This window comes from Erythrolamprus reginae, chromosome 1 (genome assembly GCF_031021105.1).
Source record: "Erythrolamprus reginae isolate rEryReg1 chromosome 1, rEryReg1.hap1, whole genome shotgun sequence".
NCBI classification, from domain to species: domain Eukaryota; kingdom Metazoa; phylum Chordata; class Lepidosauria; order Squamata; family Dipsadidae; genus Erythrolamprus; species Erythrolamprus reginae.
This window is the reverse complement of record NC_091950.1, coordinates 169,321,355-169,334,399: the sequence shown is the minus strand read 5'-3', so window position 1 is coordinate 169,334,399 and position 13,045 is coordinate 169,321,355. Positions and strand designations below refer to the sequence as shown.

Sequence of the window (13,045 nt, the reverse complement as noted above, 5' to 3'; positions counted from 1 at the left end):
CATCGCTGCGCCCAGGTGGTGCTGGGAGGGCGGCATCCCATTGCTGCGCCCAGTTGGTCCTGGGAGGGCGGCATCCCATTGCTGCGCCCAGTTGGTCCTGGGAGGGCGGCATCCCATTGCTGCGCCCAGTTGGTCCTGGGAGGGCGGCATCACATTGCTGCGCCCAGGTGGTGCTGGGAGGGCGGCATCACATTGCTGCGCCCAGTTGGTCCTGGGAGGGCGGCATCCCATTGCTGCACCCAGTTGGTCCTGGGAGGGCGGCATCCCATTGCTGCGCCCAGGTGGTGCTGGGAGGGCGGCATCCCATTGCTGTGCCCAGTTGGTCCTGGGAGGGCGGCATCCCATTGCTGCGCCCAGGTGGTGCTGGGAGGGCGGCATCCCATTGCTGCGCCCAGTTGGTCCTGGGAGGGCGGCATCCCATTGCTGCGCCCAGTTGGTCCTGGGAGGGCGGCATCCCATTGCTGCGCCCAGTTGGTCCTGGGAGGGCGGCATCCCATTGCTGCGCCCAGGAGGTGCTGGGAGGGCGGCATCCCGTTGCTGCGCCCAGATTGGTCCTGGGAGGGCGGCATCCCATTGCTGCGCCCAGTTGGTGCCAGGGGCGGCATTTCATTGCTGCGCCTGGATGTGTGCTGGGAGGGCGGCATCCCATTGCTGCGCCCAGGCGGTGCTGGGCGGGTGGTCACATGGCTACGCCCAGTTGTTCGGGGAGGGCGGCATCCCATTGCTGCGCCCCGGTCGCTGGTCTTGCTCTTGGGGGCAAGGACCGGTACGGCTTGGGGGTCGGCTGGGGACCCGCCAGGCTTGCGGGAGCCTGCGGTGGCTTCACGCTGTGTGGCCCGCCATGTATGTGGTGCGGTCTTCGATCCCCTGGGGATCTTTGTGGGTCGCCTTTTCCCTTAGGGCCATTCACCGGGTCAGGTGTAGAGGCAATAAGGCCCTGGGAAGGGTAGTCAGGGAATTTAGGTGGGGTTGTAGTGGCCCATCCCCTCATCACCGTAGATCGGCCGTGGCTTTACCGGGCCGATGGCGTTCACCTGTCAGAGCAGGGGAACGCCATTTTCTTACAGGACCTGCAGGGGTCTCTGTGTGAGCTGGCGCAGATAGAGGGGGGAGTTGGGGGGCCAAGATAGAGATCTGACCCCCGCTCCGTGGCAGGTTAGGGGCGGAAATCTGGGTGGTGGTTCAGCAACTGCGCGTTCTCCCTTGGGCATCTTTGGGGATGATTGACAGGTTCTCTCCAAGCCCATGGTGGGTGCTACCTGCGCACTTGGGGGGAACCTGTCTTTGGGTCCCGCTATTGAAGTCCCAGGGTAGGGGTGAGCCGGCGGGACCCCCCTCATGCGAGTGCATGGCAGGGTCTCAGGTGAGGGAGAGGTCCCTCACCTGGACCAGCATCGACTACGCCCTTAGTTGCCCAGGAATGTTGACCTTTTACGTCATTTCCGCCCCGGAAGTGTTTGTTTGACCCTGCAGGTCCACTGTTTCCGGGTCATAGTTGAATATGTTGATTTATGCAAATTTATGCTAATTCATGCTAATTTAATTAATAAATTATGCAAATTTATTATAATAAAAATGACCCAAGTTTAAATCCAGCTCTGGTGTCCGAGTCATTACTCCGTCTCTTCTGCAATATCGCCGGCTGACTTACCGGCCCCACGGCGCTTTTGCGGAAGGGCCGGGCAGACTCGGACCCTTCCATGGCGACCGCCATCTTGTTTTCGGCCGAAATCTCGCGAGGCGAGATTTCGGCCAGGAATGCCCTGCCCACGTGGCTGGGCATGACGTAGGGTCTGGGCGGGGCTTGCTGGCCCTATTTAAGGGCAGCAGGCCTCGAAGCAGGCCTTTTCGCCCCGGACCCAGCTCACGAGCAGACACCCACCCGCCCTTCCCTATTTTGCAGTGTGCCTGGTGGGTCGCCTTCGGGGGCCGAATGGGAATTTTTTGCAGCCTCGCCCATTAGGCGGGGCTGTTTTTTCGCCCATTCCACACTGGGGAGATGGATGTGCGGTTAGGGGGTGCTTGCATTTAATAGGTTGATTGGCTTACCTCTGGTCATTTGGGTAGGCAGGTTAGGGGCGGAAATCTGGGTGGTGGTTCAGCAACTGCGCGTTCTCCCTTGGGCATCTTTGGGGATGATTGACAGGTTCTCTCCAAGCCCATGGTGGGTGCTACCTGCGCACTTGGGGGGAACCTGTCTTTGGGTCCCGCTATTGAAGTCCCAGGGTAGGGGTGAGCCGGCGGGACCCCCCTCATGCGAGTGCATGGCAGGGTCTCAGGTGAGGGAGAGGTCCCTCACCTGGACCAGCATCGACTACGCCCTTAGTTGCCCAGGAATGTTGACCTTTTACGTCAGGGGTAGGGAACGTTGGCTCTTCTATGACTTGTGGACTTCAACTCCCAGAATTCCTGAGCCAATCATGCTAGCTCAGGAATTCTGGGAGTTGAAGTCCACAAGTCACAGAAGAGCCAACGTTCCCTACCCCTGTTTTACGTCATTTCCGCCCCGGAAGTGTTTGTTTGACCCTGCAGGTCCACTGTTTCCGGGTCATAGTTGAATATGTTGATTTATGCAAATTTATGCTAATTCATGCTAATTTAATTAATAAATTATGCAAATTTATTATAATAAAAATGACCCAAGTTTAAATCCAGCTCTGGTGTCCGAGTCGTTACTCCGTCTCTTCTGCAAAGGACAAACTTGTAAGAAAATGTATACAGAAAACATAAATGATTTATTAAATTAAATTAATTATCTTTGTATTCTAAATCACCTCAAGATCCATTGGCACAAGATGCATTGTATGTGCATTGCATTAATACAGACAACAGCAGGGTTACCTCGTTGTTCACTCTGGAAAGGGATGGGGGATTTTTGAGTGGAGGGGTTGTCATAACAAAAGCCTCACACTGATCTGAACAAATATGAAAAAGAAAAAGACATATTTAAATACCAGCAGCACCAAAAGGGATGAAGCATAGTGAAAAGGTTTATATTTCATGACTTTAAACTCTCCCACAATAATACTCTGTGAATCTTAAGTGACATTCCCAATTTGCCGTTTGCCATTAAAATAAATATTACTGTATCATCAACTTCAGACAAAAGGTTTGCTTTTCAAACAAGGACATAACAAGAAATTAATTTACCATGTCAAATTGTTTGATATTAATCTATTTTGCCTAACTCGGTATTCTCAGTGCTCAGGGAACCTTCTAGTGTGTGTGTGTGTGAGATAATATTAGTGTGTCTTTCTTGGCACGTTATGTAAACTTTAGCTGACAGAACTGCAGCAAAGCAAACATAACTTACAGGAGACCCCAATCCCAACCCGTTATCATAAACAAGAGCCATTTCTAAAGCTACAAAAGAGCTGCTGCAACTCCTTAAGAACTCCCCAAAATTGTGTAAAAGAAAGATACATACAGTAACTTTTGTTTTATATATATATATATATATATATATATATATATATATATATATATATATATATATATATATATATATTTTCAAACATTACACAGCACTCAAATTCAGTGGTTTCATTGTAGTTGTGCATCATTTTACTTATCTACACTTGCAATGATAACTGTTAACTCTAAAAATATTTGATCATCCGTTTCTGAAAGCTGAAAATGAGCCACTTACATCTGCTTTCATGTGTATATTTTGCTGAGAGAAGCCCATATATATCCCACTTTGTGCTAGGATTTTTTACTTGCCTTTTTCAACCCATTAGTCAATTTTTTCCCCAAGCTCATTTGAAACTTTCAATGCATCTGTTGAGAAGAGTTGTTCACCAAATAACAGTATCTTCCTCCCCAGCGTAAGATTATTATTCACAAAGACTGAATGCCTCTAAAGTCAGCAATGGCTCAAGTGTAACTGATTACAGCAGTAAAATAGACGTGGTAAAAATGTGCAGTGAGGATCTCACAGTACATTTTTCTTTCAAAAAGCAGCATAGATTCCAATGAGGTGTCATTTGTGAAGACAGGAAACATCACCAAGGCAGTATTCACATATCAGAGTAAGATGAGAGGTACTTAATCATGGCTTGTATATCCTACATTTTCTCCAGGAGCTCAAGACAACACACATCTTTTTCCCCATGCAACAATTCTGTGAAGTAAGCTGGGCTGAAAGAATGAAGAATGCAGTCCAGAGTCACCCAAACTGCTACTCTAACTGAGGATAGAATTGAATGTAGCCTCTCCATCCTGGCCATACAAATAAATAATAATTGGCCGGGTTCTGAGAACAGATCAAGAATGCTGATTGTTCTGAGAACAATCTAGAATGGCTAAGCTAATCAAATTACTTCATCTCTTAGTTTTAGAAGTATTCTACAGTATATTCTGTAATCAAAATTGTCATATTGTTCAGTTGACCAGACTTTAACTAAATTCTAGCTATGAAATTCCATATATCTATTTGCATTATTACATAATTACATAATCTTGATATTGAATTCCTAGCCTGTTCTTCCAAAAAGTGCAAGTTTCTAGCTGTTGCAGAAACTTTCAGTATCAAAGGCAGAATGTACAGATATCTTCATCAGTCATAGAATAGTAGGGAGAATAGTACAGTGTTCATGATTATCTGACAAAAAAAAATTAATCATTTTTTTCCAAAAATCTTTCCTGAGAAGTTGCTGTTGCCCACAGCAAATAATTGAGAAATCACATTAATCTTTTTATAATAATTTATCATTGATTCTGGTATTGATGAGGAGCTAAATGAATAAAGGACAGTCTGGGATCATAGCAACCATAGTTTAGATTTACCATTTTAAAAGCAGAAAATAAGAGAAAATGTCTTCCATAAATAATGCAGGCAAAAACTTAGAGCATCTTCCCTTATGGTAACAAGTTGCAAAGCGTTTAAAGTTAATTTACTGTTTTCTCTAGAGTATGGCTCAAATCATTTACAATATTTTATATACAGAATTTTTAGTATCTAATTTAAGATAAGTAATATTTGCTCATTAAAAGACACAATGCAGTTTTACAACATTGAAACAATGTTATAGTCAAAGCAACTGTATATTGCACTAGTAAAGTGTTGAAATGTAGAGCAATGTAGAACAGTATTGATAAGTGTGCTTTTTTGTGGTTTAAATGTATTTCCACATTAAAAGTTTCTTCATGTTTCTGCTGTTGTTTCAGAACATGTATAGAGGTTACTGAAGACAGAAAATGATTTGCTTTGAGAAACAGAGAGTTTCTTCATTGTTAACTGACTTAACTGGGCTCTTAAACAGAATTCTATTGCCCCCCGGAAGCGGAGTAAAGACGCTGAGACATATTGTGAATTAAATAAGGGTCATTTATTAAATTAACATAAATTTAAATAAATTTGAATGTGTAAATTTAAATATTTAAATTCAAACATGAACTAAGGACCTGCAGAGGCCAAAACTAACGGGGCGGAAATTCCTACCAGAAAATTCCTTGGCAACATTGGGCAAAAACTCCTTGCTGAACCAAACCACGCCCCTTCGTCATGTGGGAGGAGTTCACCCTCCAATCCCCATGGGAAATTGCATCCGGTGATTCCCATGGACATCCTCTCTCCAATCCCTGATGTTGTTCCAACCTCTAGTTCCTGGAGAGAGGTGGTCCATCACCCTTTAAAGGATGCCCAAAGGAGCATGTGCAGTCGCTTCTAATTACCCATTTCCGCCCCTAACCTGCCAAACCCCAGTGACCAAAGGGAGGCCTATAATGATATCTAAGTGTGCCGCACCCCCTAACCGATCCAGTCCGCACCGTCAGTGTGGAATAGGCGAAAAACGGCCGCCTCTAAAGGGGAGGCCGCAAAAAATTCCTATTCAGCCCCGAGGCGACCTCCATAGGACACACTGTTAATAGCGGAGGGCGGGCGGGTGTTCGCTTCATGCAGCAAGCAGCAAAGAGGGGGAGGTCCTCTTCGGATCGCCCTTAAATAGGGTGATCTCGGACCTCCCCCAGGCCAGCAGGCAGCGCGCTTTCCTGGCGTGCTGCTAGAAGCTGAACGTCCGGGTTCCTTTGGAACCCGGAAGTTCAGAGCTCAAAAAGAGTAGCGTCAGTGTCCCCCTGGCTCCGTAGGCAATTTCGGCTGGTGGTTTAAGCCGCCAGTCGGGCATTTCTGATGTTGCTGGAGATAGATCCAATTTTTGCTTGAACCTGACTGGCAAAAGCTGAATCACTGGTCAGACCTGACAAGAGATTGTCATTTGGGGGTCAACCCCTTCTGTCTTGCCTACTTCCACAATTCATTGGAAGACGTTTATGTCAGGGGTGTCACACTCAATTTCATTGAGGGCCGCATCAGGGTTGTGTTTGACTTTGAGAGGCTAGGGTGGGCATGGATGGATGTGGCCACCTTGACATCAGGGACACCGAGTTTGCGGAAAGGGGTGGCATATAAATCCAATAAATCTAATCTAATCTAATCTGTGGTAGTTTGAATGCTCTGCCACAAAAATGGTCTCCCAATCTCAAGCCAGTGAGGTTTGCAAGAGGCCATCCCATCTGAAAATAGAGATTGGGAGCCCTTTTTCACTGGCAGAGGCACTGTGGACTGGTCCTTTGCTGTTTCCAGGATGGCCCTGTGAGCCAGATCTAACTCCCTGTGGTCCAAATTTAGCCAACAGGCCTTGAGTTTGACACCCCTGCTTTAAGTGCTCTACTCCTGAATTTTAAATACTATCTATTTTCCTCCCACAGATGAACAAATGTGGAACCCAAGCCCCAATCTGGCTAGCCCTTCAATCAGATTCTCTGCCACGTCCTGGAGAGAAAAAGGCACTGACTGCCTGTGGAACCTGGCAATACTTTTCTGGAAGCACCAAAGACTGTTGCCTCTTCCAAATACCTATTTCAGTTAGAAACTGTGGGGACTTCCTTGTTTATCTCCTGCAACCAACTCAAGGGTGCATGGGTTATTGTGCAGAAGGTGAGTTTCATGAACTCCGCATTTATGGCTTATACTGTATTCTATGTATTCCTTTTGCTACACATTGTTATTGCCATACCTTGGTGACTTAGCAACTCAAACATTGCTTTTTGTAAGATGCATACCATGCAGGAAATAAATCAGCAGCTGCCCAGAATGTTTTTATAGAATAGTTGTTATAACTTTGGCAGATTTTAACCTGAAGTGTATCACCAAGGAAAATGTACTGCATATCCACTTTGCACACAATTTTTGTTTGTTTGTTTCCATGTTCGGCTTAAAGAGTGAAAAATAATGTATTTGAACATTTTGTGTTGTGTTTGTTACTAAATGGGGTCTAACACTGAAATAGTTGTTGGAAATGAATATGTTTGTTTGAAAGCTATTCTAAGGGAAAACAAAGTACAATAACTTTGGGCTGGCATTTTTTAAAATTACTTTGATTAGAAATTTCTACCCCTGCACAGAAAAGATATTCAATTTTGTATTTAAGAAAGAAAGAAAAGGAATTGCAGATAACAATTACACAGTGTTATACCATTTGAAATCCATCAGTTCTACAGAATAACATAAAATGAGTCTTTCTTAGAAGAGTCATAAGTATCTGAATTTTGCAAGACACGTTAAATCTCAAGGAATCAATACAAAGAAAACCCAGTTGTGGTAGATAGCCTTTTATTCCATACCCAGTCATCATCAAAAATACTCTATTGGTAAATCCCTACTACCTTCTTGTTGTAGACAGCTATAATATAATATTATGAATGCATTTAGTTTCTTGTCTATTCAAATAACATTTTTCTCCTTGATTGCCCTTTGTGCTTGAAACTGCCTCTCAAAACACTTGAGTGATGCCACTTCTCAAAAATGCCCTTTTCTGTCATGATTTTGGCATAATCTCCTGACTTCCATGCCTTCCGTAATTCAGTTCAACTTTGTGGCATGATTATCTCTTACGTTTCTTCTTCTGACTTTTCTGCATCAGATTTTATATTATAAGAAGGCAAGGAAGATTGTTTTCGCATTTTGCAAAGCACACGGATGGCACAATATTAACATTAATAAGCTTACTGATCTCAATACTATTAAACTTCAGGTATTAGAAGCTGAGTTTTAAATCTTATCTGTAGTCTCAAAGTGTATTATAACAAATATGAAAACAGGTTTTAATCAAAGAGTCACATAAAATACCCCAAGAACACTTTAAGGAGAGTAGAGCTTAATGAAATAATTAAAAGACAAAATAGTTTGAAAAATGTTTTTATTATCTGCATTAAACGAACATTTGGTAGGCTTAATCTCTCTATTCAAATTATCAGATAATTGAGAGGTTGCTGCACAAAATATTTTCCTGTATTTATATTGATATAAACTTTCTTAATATTACAAGGTGTAATTTAGACTTTTCTGGTAAAAAACCAGAAGTTTGAATTGGGCTTGCAAACAAAATAAATGCTGGCAGAATGTATGATTTCCTGGCCATGTTTCAGAGAATATGAATGATAATTCGAAAACCTTCTTTTCACTCATGGTTAGTGTCTAGCTGAAGCCATTTACTATCAATCAACTGTGTTTACTTGTTTTCAATTGTAATGACATATCCCAGTTCTTAATACAGTATATGCCCCCTTTAACATCATTGAGAGCTTGAAGTCTTTTATGGTATGTGTGGATGAGGCTCTTTATCCTCTCAGATGATAAAGCTGCCCATTCTTCATCACAAAAAGCCTCCAGGTCCTGTAAATTCTTCGGCTGTCTTGCATGAGCTGCTTGTTTGAGATCTTCCCACAGTGTCTCAATGATACTGAGGTCAGGAGACTGAGATGGCAACTCCAGAATCTTCACTTTATTCTGCTGTAGCCAATGACAGGTCAACTTGGCCTTGTGTTTAGGATCATTGTCATATTGCAATGTCCAGGTACATCCCATGAGCAGCTTCCGGGCTGATGAATGCAAATTGTCTTTCGGTATCTTTTGCTACTATACTGCATTCATTGTGCTATCAGTTCTGATCAAATGTCCTGTGCCTGTGTAGCTCACACATCCCCAAAACATCAGCGATCCATCTCTGTGTTTTGCAGTAGGACTGGTGTTCTTTTCATCATAGGCCTTGTTAACTCCTCTTCAAATTTAGTGTTTATGGTTGTGACCAAAAAGCTCAATGACTTTGTGCCAGAAGGTTTGAGGCTTTTCTCTGTGCTGTTTAGCATATTGTAAGTGGGATACTTTGTGGCATTTGTGTAGTAATGGCTTTCTTCTAAAAACATGACCATGCAGTCCATCTTTCTTCAAGTGCCTCCCTATTTACATCTTGCAACAGCCACACCACCTGTATGTCACCTGAAGCTATTTGTGCATTTGTCTTTACAGCCCAAACAATTCTCCTGACAGTTGTAGCTGAAAGTTTAGTTGATCTATCTGAGCGTGGTTGGTTTCAACAGAACCCCTCATTTTCCACTTCTTGATTAGAATTTGAACACTGCTGATTGGCATTCTCAATTCCTTGGATATCCTTTTATTCCCCTTTCCTGTTTTATACAGTTCAACTTCATTTTCCCACAGATCCTTTGACAATTGTTTTGTTTTTCCTATGATTCAGAATCCAAACATGTCAGTGCAGCACTGGATGGAGGACATAAGAGTCTGTAGGGAGGCCAGAAAGTCATTGGCCTTTTATACACACACACTGATTACGTGCAAACAGATCACAAGTGAGGATGATTATCTGTAATAGCCATTCACACCCTTTGTGCCAACCTGTTCCTGTTATCAAGCCAAAACCACCACTTTTGATCAGGATAATTTGGCTAGTTTCTATTGACATTAAGATTCAGCCAAACACTAACCATGAGTGACAGAAAGGTTTTCCTGTATCTAAGTCACTGCAGGACAATTTGTCACAGCCAACTCACTGGGAGACAAAAGTTACTTAATAACAAAGAAATGGTGCAATAGAATCATTAAAAAAAGGATGCAAAAGGAGAAACAAAATGAAATGTCAATAACGTAAATTAAAATGTGAACACAATGAATGTCTTTAATTATTTTAAATTATTAAATTGAATTGTTGAATTGTCCTGCAGTGAGTTGACAGTGGCAAGTTGGCTGCTGAAAGTTGGCCATGGTTATTGTCCCATTCAGCTCTGCATTTCAAAACTGGTATATCAAAACTAAGGTATTTCTTACCTGAGAATCCATGAAAACTATGAAAGCTCTTAGATCAATAAGTCAAAAGATATCCAGTGAAGTATCAACTGCACAATTTCAAATTAATTGATTTATTTCCTTGGTTGTTGAAGAATCACAGCTCAACTCTTTCGATCCCAAAAGAACTGAATCAGAAGACATCATTCAAGGTAATTTAATAATAGGAACTACACACAGTATATGAATTATATTTTATCTGTAGAACAAATTAATGTGCTTGGTGATCTTTTGTGCATATTTCCAAAGAAAGTTTTAGAAATTAGGGGACCACCCAAAGCTCATGTGTAGGGTAAAAATGCAACTAAGTGTTAAATAAACAAATACTGGTTTATTATGCTTATTTGTAAAAGATATGCAATCTTGGCAAACAATGTTTACCTATTGCCAGGGCTATGTGTAAGGTACTAAAGATTGGCTTGCACATTTGGGAATTAAACCAGAGTGTAGAGTCTAATTCTAAGAGGCATTGCAATATATTCATTTTTGCCCTTGGCTGCCAATATTTTTTGTTTAGTTTGATATGGATGCTTTAATGACCATTTTAAAATTTGTTGATATGTCACCCAGAGTTGTTTTCTAAAGAAATGCTATATAAATAAATACTTTAAAAATAAAGCAAAGAATGTCATCCCTCCATATTTGGTTATTATCAACAATATTATGGTTTCTGAATCTTTGATGTATGGAAGACTAATCAGGACCAAGAGACCTGTTAAGTACATCCCTGTTCTCTGCTGTTTTTAAATGTAAAGAATTCATGAATAATTCTAAAACTTCAATATCCTCATAGCAGGAAAATAATCCACAGGTAATAGAAAGGTGTTCATCTAGCTTTGGGCTACCACTTAATTACAGTCTTCATCCTTGGGCTAAAATAATTCAAAAGGTTGATGATGGGATCCCATGACTAGAAATGCCTGAAGTTTTTCGATTTCAGAAACCCCTATAGATAATCTGACCTCCTGCCCTTGAGGACATGACTGTGATTCAAATTGAGTAGGGATTTTTTTTTTAGTGCTCCCTTGCGGATAATTGAAGGACTGCTAAGCAAAGCTATCTTTTGTTTGCAATCATTGTAAATGCTTTGATAATCTTTTCTTGCTACCTTGTTACTTGGAACTACTCAGTTTAATCACAACTTGCAACTATTCAGTCTTCCCCTGCCTGCAAAAAATGTGTAATATAAATGTCTACAGAAGTTCTGATTCCTCCAGGTCATGGTTGTCTCAAAGGTGCTTTTCTTTTAAAAGTAACTGGACTTTCTGTTTTTTCTTTAAGATTTGTTTTTGCTTCTCATCCAGAAAGTTTCTTCACTTTTCATAGTATAGCATAGTATTTTGTGAGCCACCCTGAGTCATCGGAGAAGGGTGGCATACAAATCTAATTAATAATAATAATAATAATAATAATAATAATAATAATAATAATAAAAATTTTGTTCAGAAAATATAGGACTTTATATATCTTCCTCAGTTCTATAGTACTGACTCATTTATAATTTTAACTGTGTTGAATTACTTATTTTCTAACTCCTGTGCATTATTTGACAGTTTGCTTTTCTTCCCACCTAGGGAAATTCCGGATTCCAACTTTAAACCCAGTTGTTACTCCTGAGCTTTTGTTGTCCCAGGTCTACCTAAAATGCACTTTCAGCAGTCCAACTTCAAATTGGGCTATGGGCTATACGGTGATCTGGTCACGACTTTCTACATCCAATGTGAAAGAGCAGCTTCATCATGACACAACTGTGCAGACATTCTCCTACGTGGAGATAGATGGGATTAATTTCCGATTGGGAGATACGGTAAAGCTTTCTTGAACTCAGAAGACAAGGTCAAGAAAGACAATCATTGTGTGAAGCTTTTTTTTTAAAGTTCTTATTAACTTTCATAGCTTGAGCCTGAATTTGGCCTAAAAGTAAAACATGATGTTCAAAAAGGATTGAGTACATTTTATTAAGTTTAGAACTAAAATCAATCTAATTCATTTACCCTTTTTTGTTGTTGTACTGCACAGCATTACATCTTTTAAAACAGGTAAACAGGTAATAATAGATTATACAGCAATAGCACGTAGACTTATATACTGCTTCACAGTGCTTTACAGCCCTCTCTAAACTGTTTATAAAGTCAGCCTTTGCAGCCAACAATCTAGATCCTCAGTTTACCCACCTCTGAAGGATGAGTCAACTTTGAGCCTGGTGAGATTCGATCTGCCAAATTGCAAGCAGACGGCAGTCAGCAGAAGTAGCCTGCAGCCTGCAATGCTGCACTCTAACCACTGCTCCACTACCTTTTTAGAGCATTGTAATAACCAGGTTAATCTGAGCCAAATCCCACAGCACAATTCTTTGTATTTAAGTGAAAATAAAACTTAATAAAAACACTGGATTTCTTTCCATTTCTGGCTGACTGTAATTTCAAAGAACCAATTGGATTCCAGAAGTGGATCTCAAAAATTTTGTTTGCATTAACTCACCTAAATGAGTCAATGACATAACATGCTGTTAATTATATAACATTATCAACAATCTGCCATTAATAGAAAGAACTAAAAAGTTATGAATCCATGTTCCTACAAATAACAACAGATGCCCAAAGTGGACTATAATATATAGCACAAATAGTTCTGAGGGCTCAGATCATGACAGATAAGAGACAAAAAAAAATCCTAAAAGAGAGGATGATGTGTTCAAAGCCTCAGATAATGTTGGTCCTGCTTTCTGCTTGAAAAACTAAAATTGTCCTCCTATTCCATTGCTGGCCTATAATTCTTTCTAAATTGATCATTTGAGGAAAAGATTTGGAAGCTCTGTCTTAGTTTTTAATTGTCCCTTATTCACACTTGAGGAGACATGCCACATATTTTGTCATTTACTCTGTCTAATGAAATAAAAAG

General features: G+C 41.4%; 1 protein-coding gene across 1 annotated transcript in view; it reads left to right on the top strand.

Annotated features, from left to right (window-relative positions):
* The window catches only part of VWDE (von Willebrand factor D and EGF domains), a 332,452-nt gene that overhangs the window by 78,105 nt on the left and 241,302 nt on the right, over positions 1-13,045 (top strand). The window contains exons 3-5 of the mRNA XM_070753903.1: positions 6,712-6,940; positions 10,240-10,296; positions 11,719-11,951. Of these exons, the coding sequence (XP_070610004.1) occupies positions 6,712-6,940; positions 10,240-10,296; positions 11,719-11,951 (519 nt within the window). The remainder of the gene's footprint in view (positions 1-6,711; positions 6,941-10,239; positions 10,297-11,718; positions 11,952-13,045) is intronic.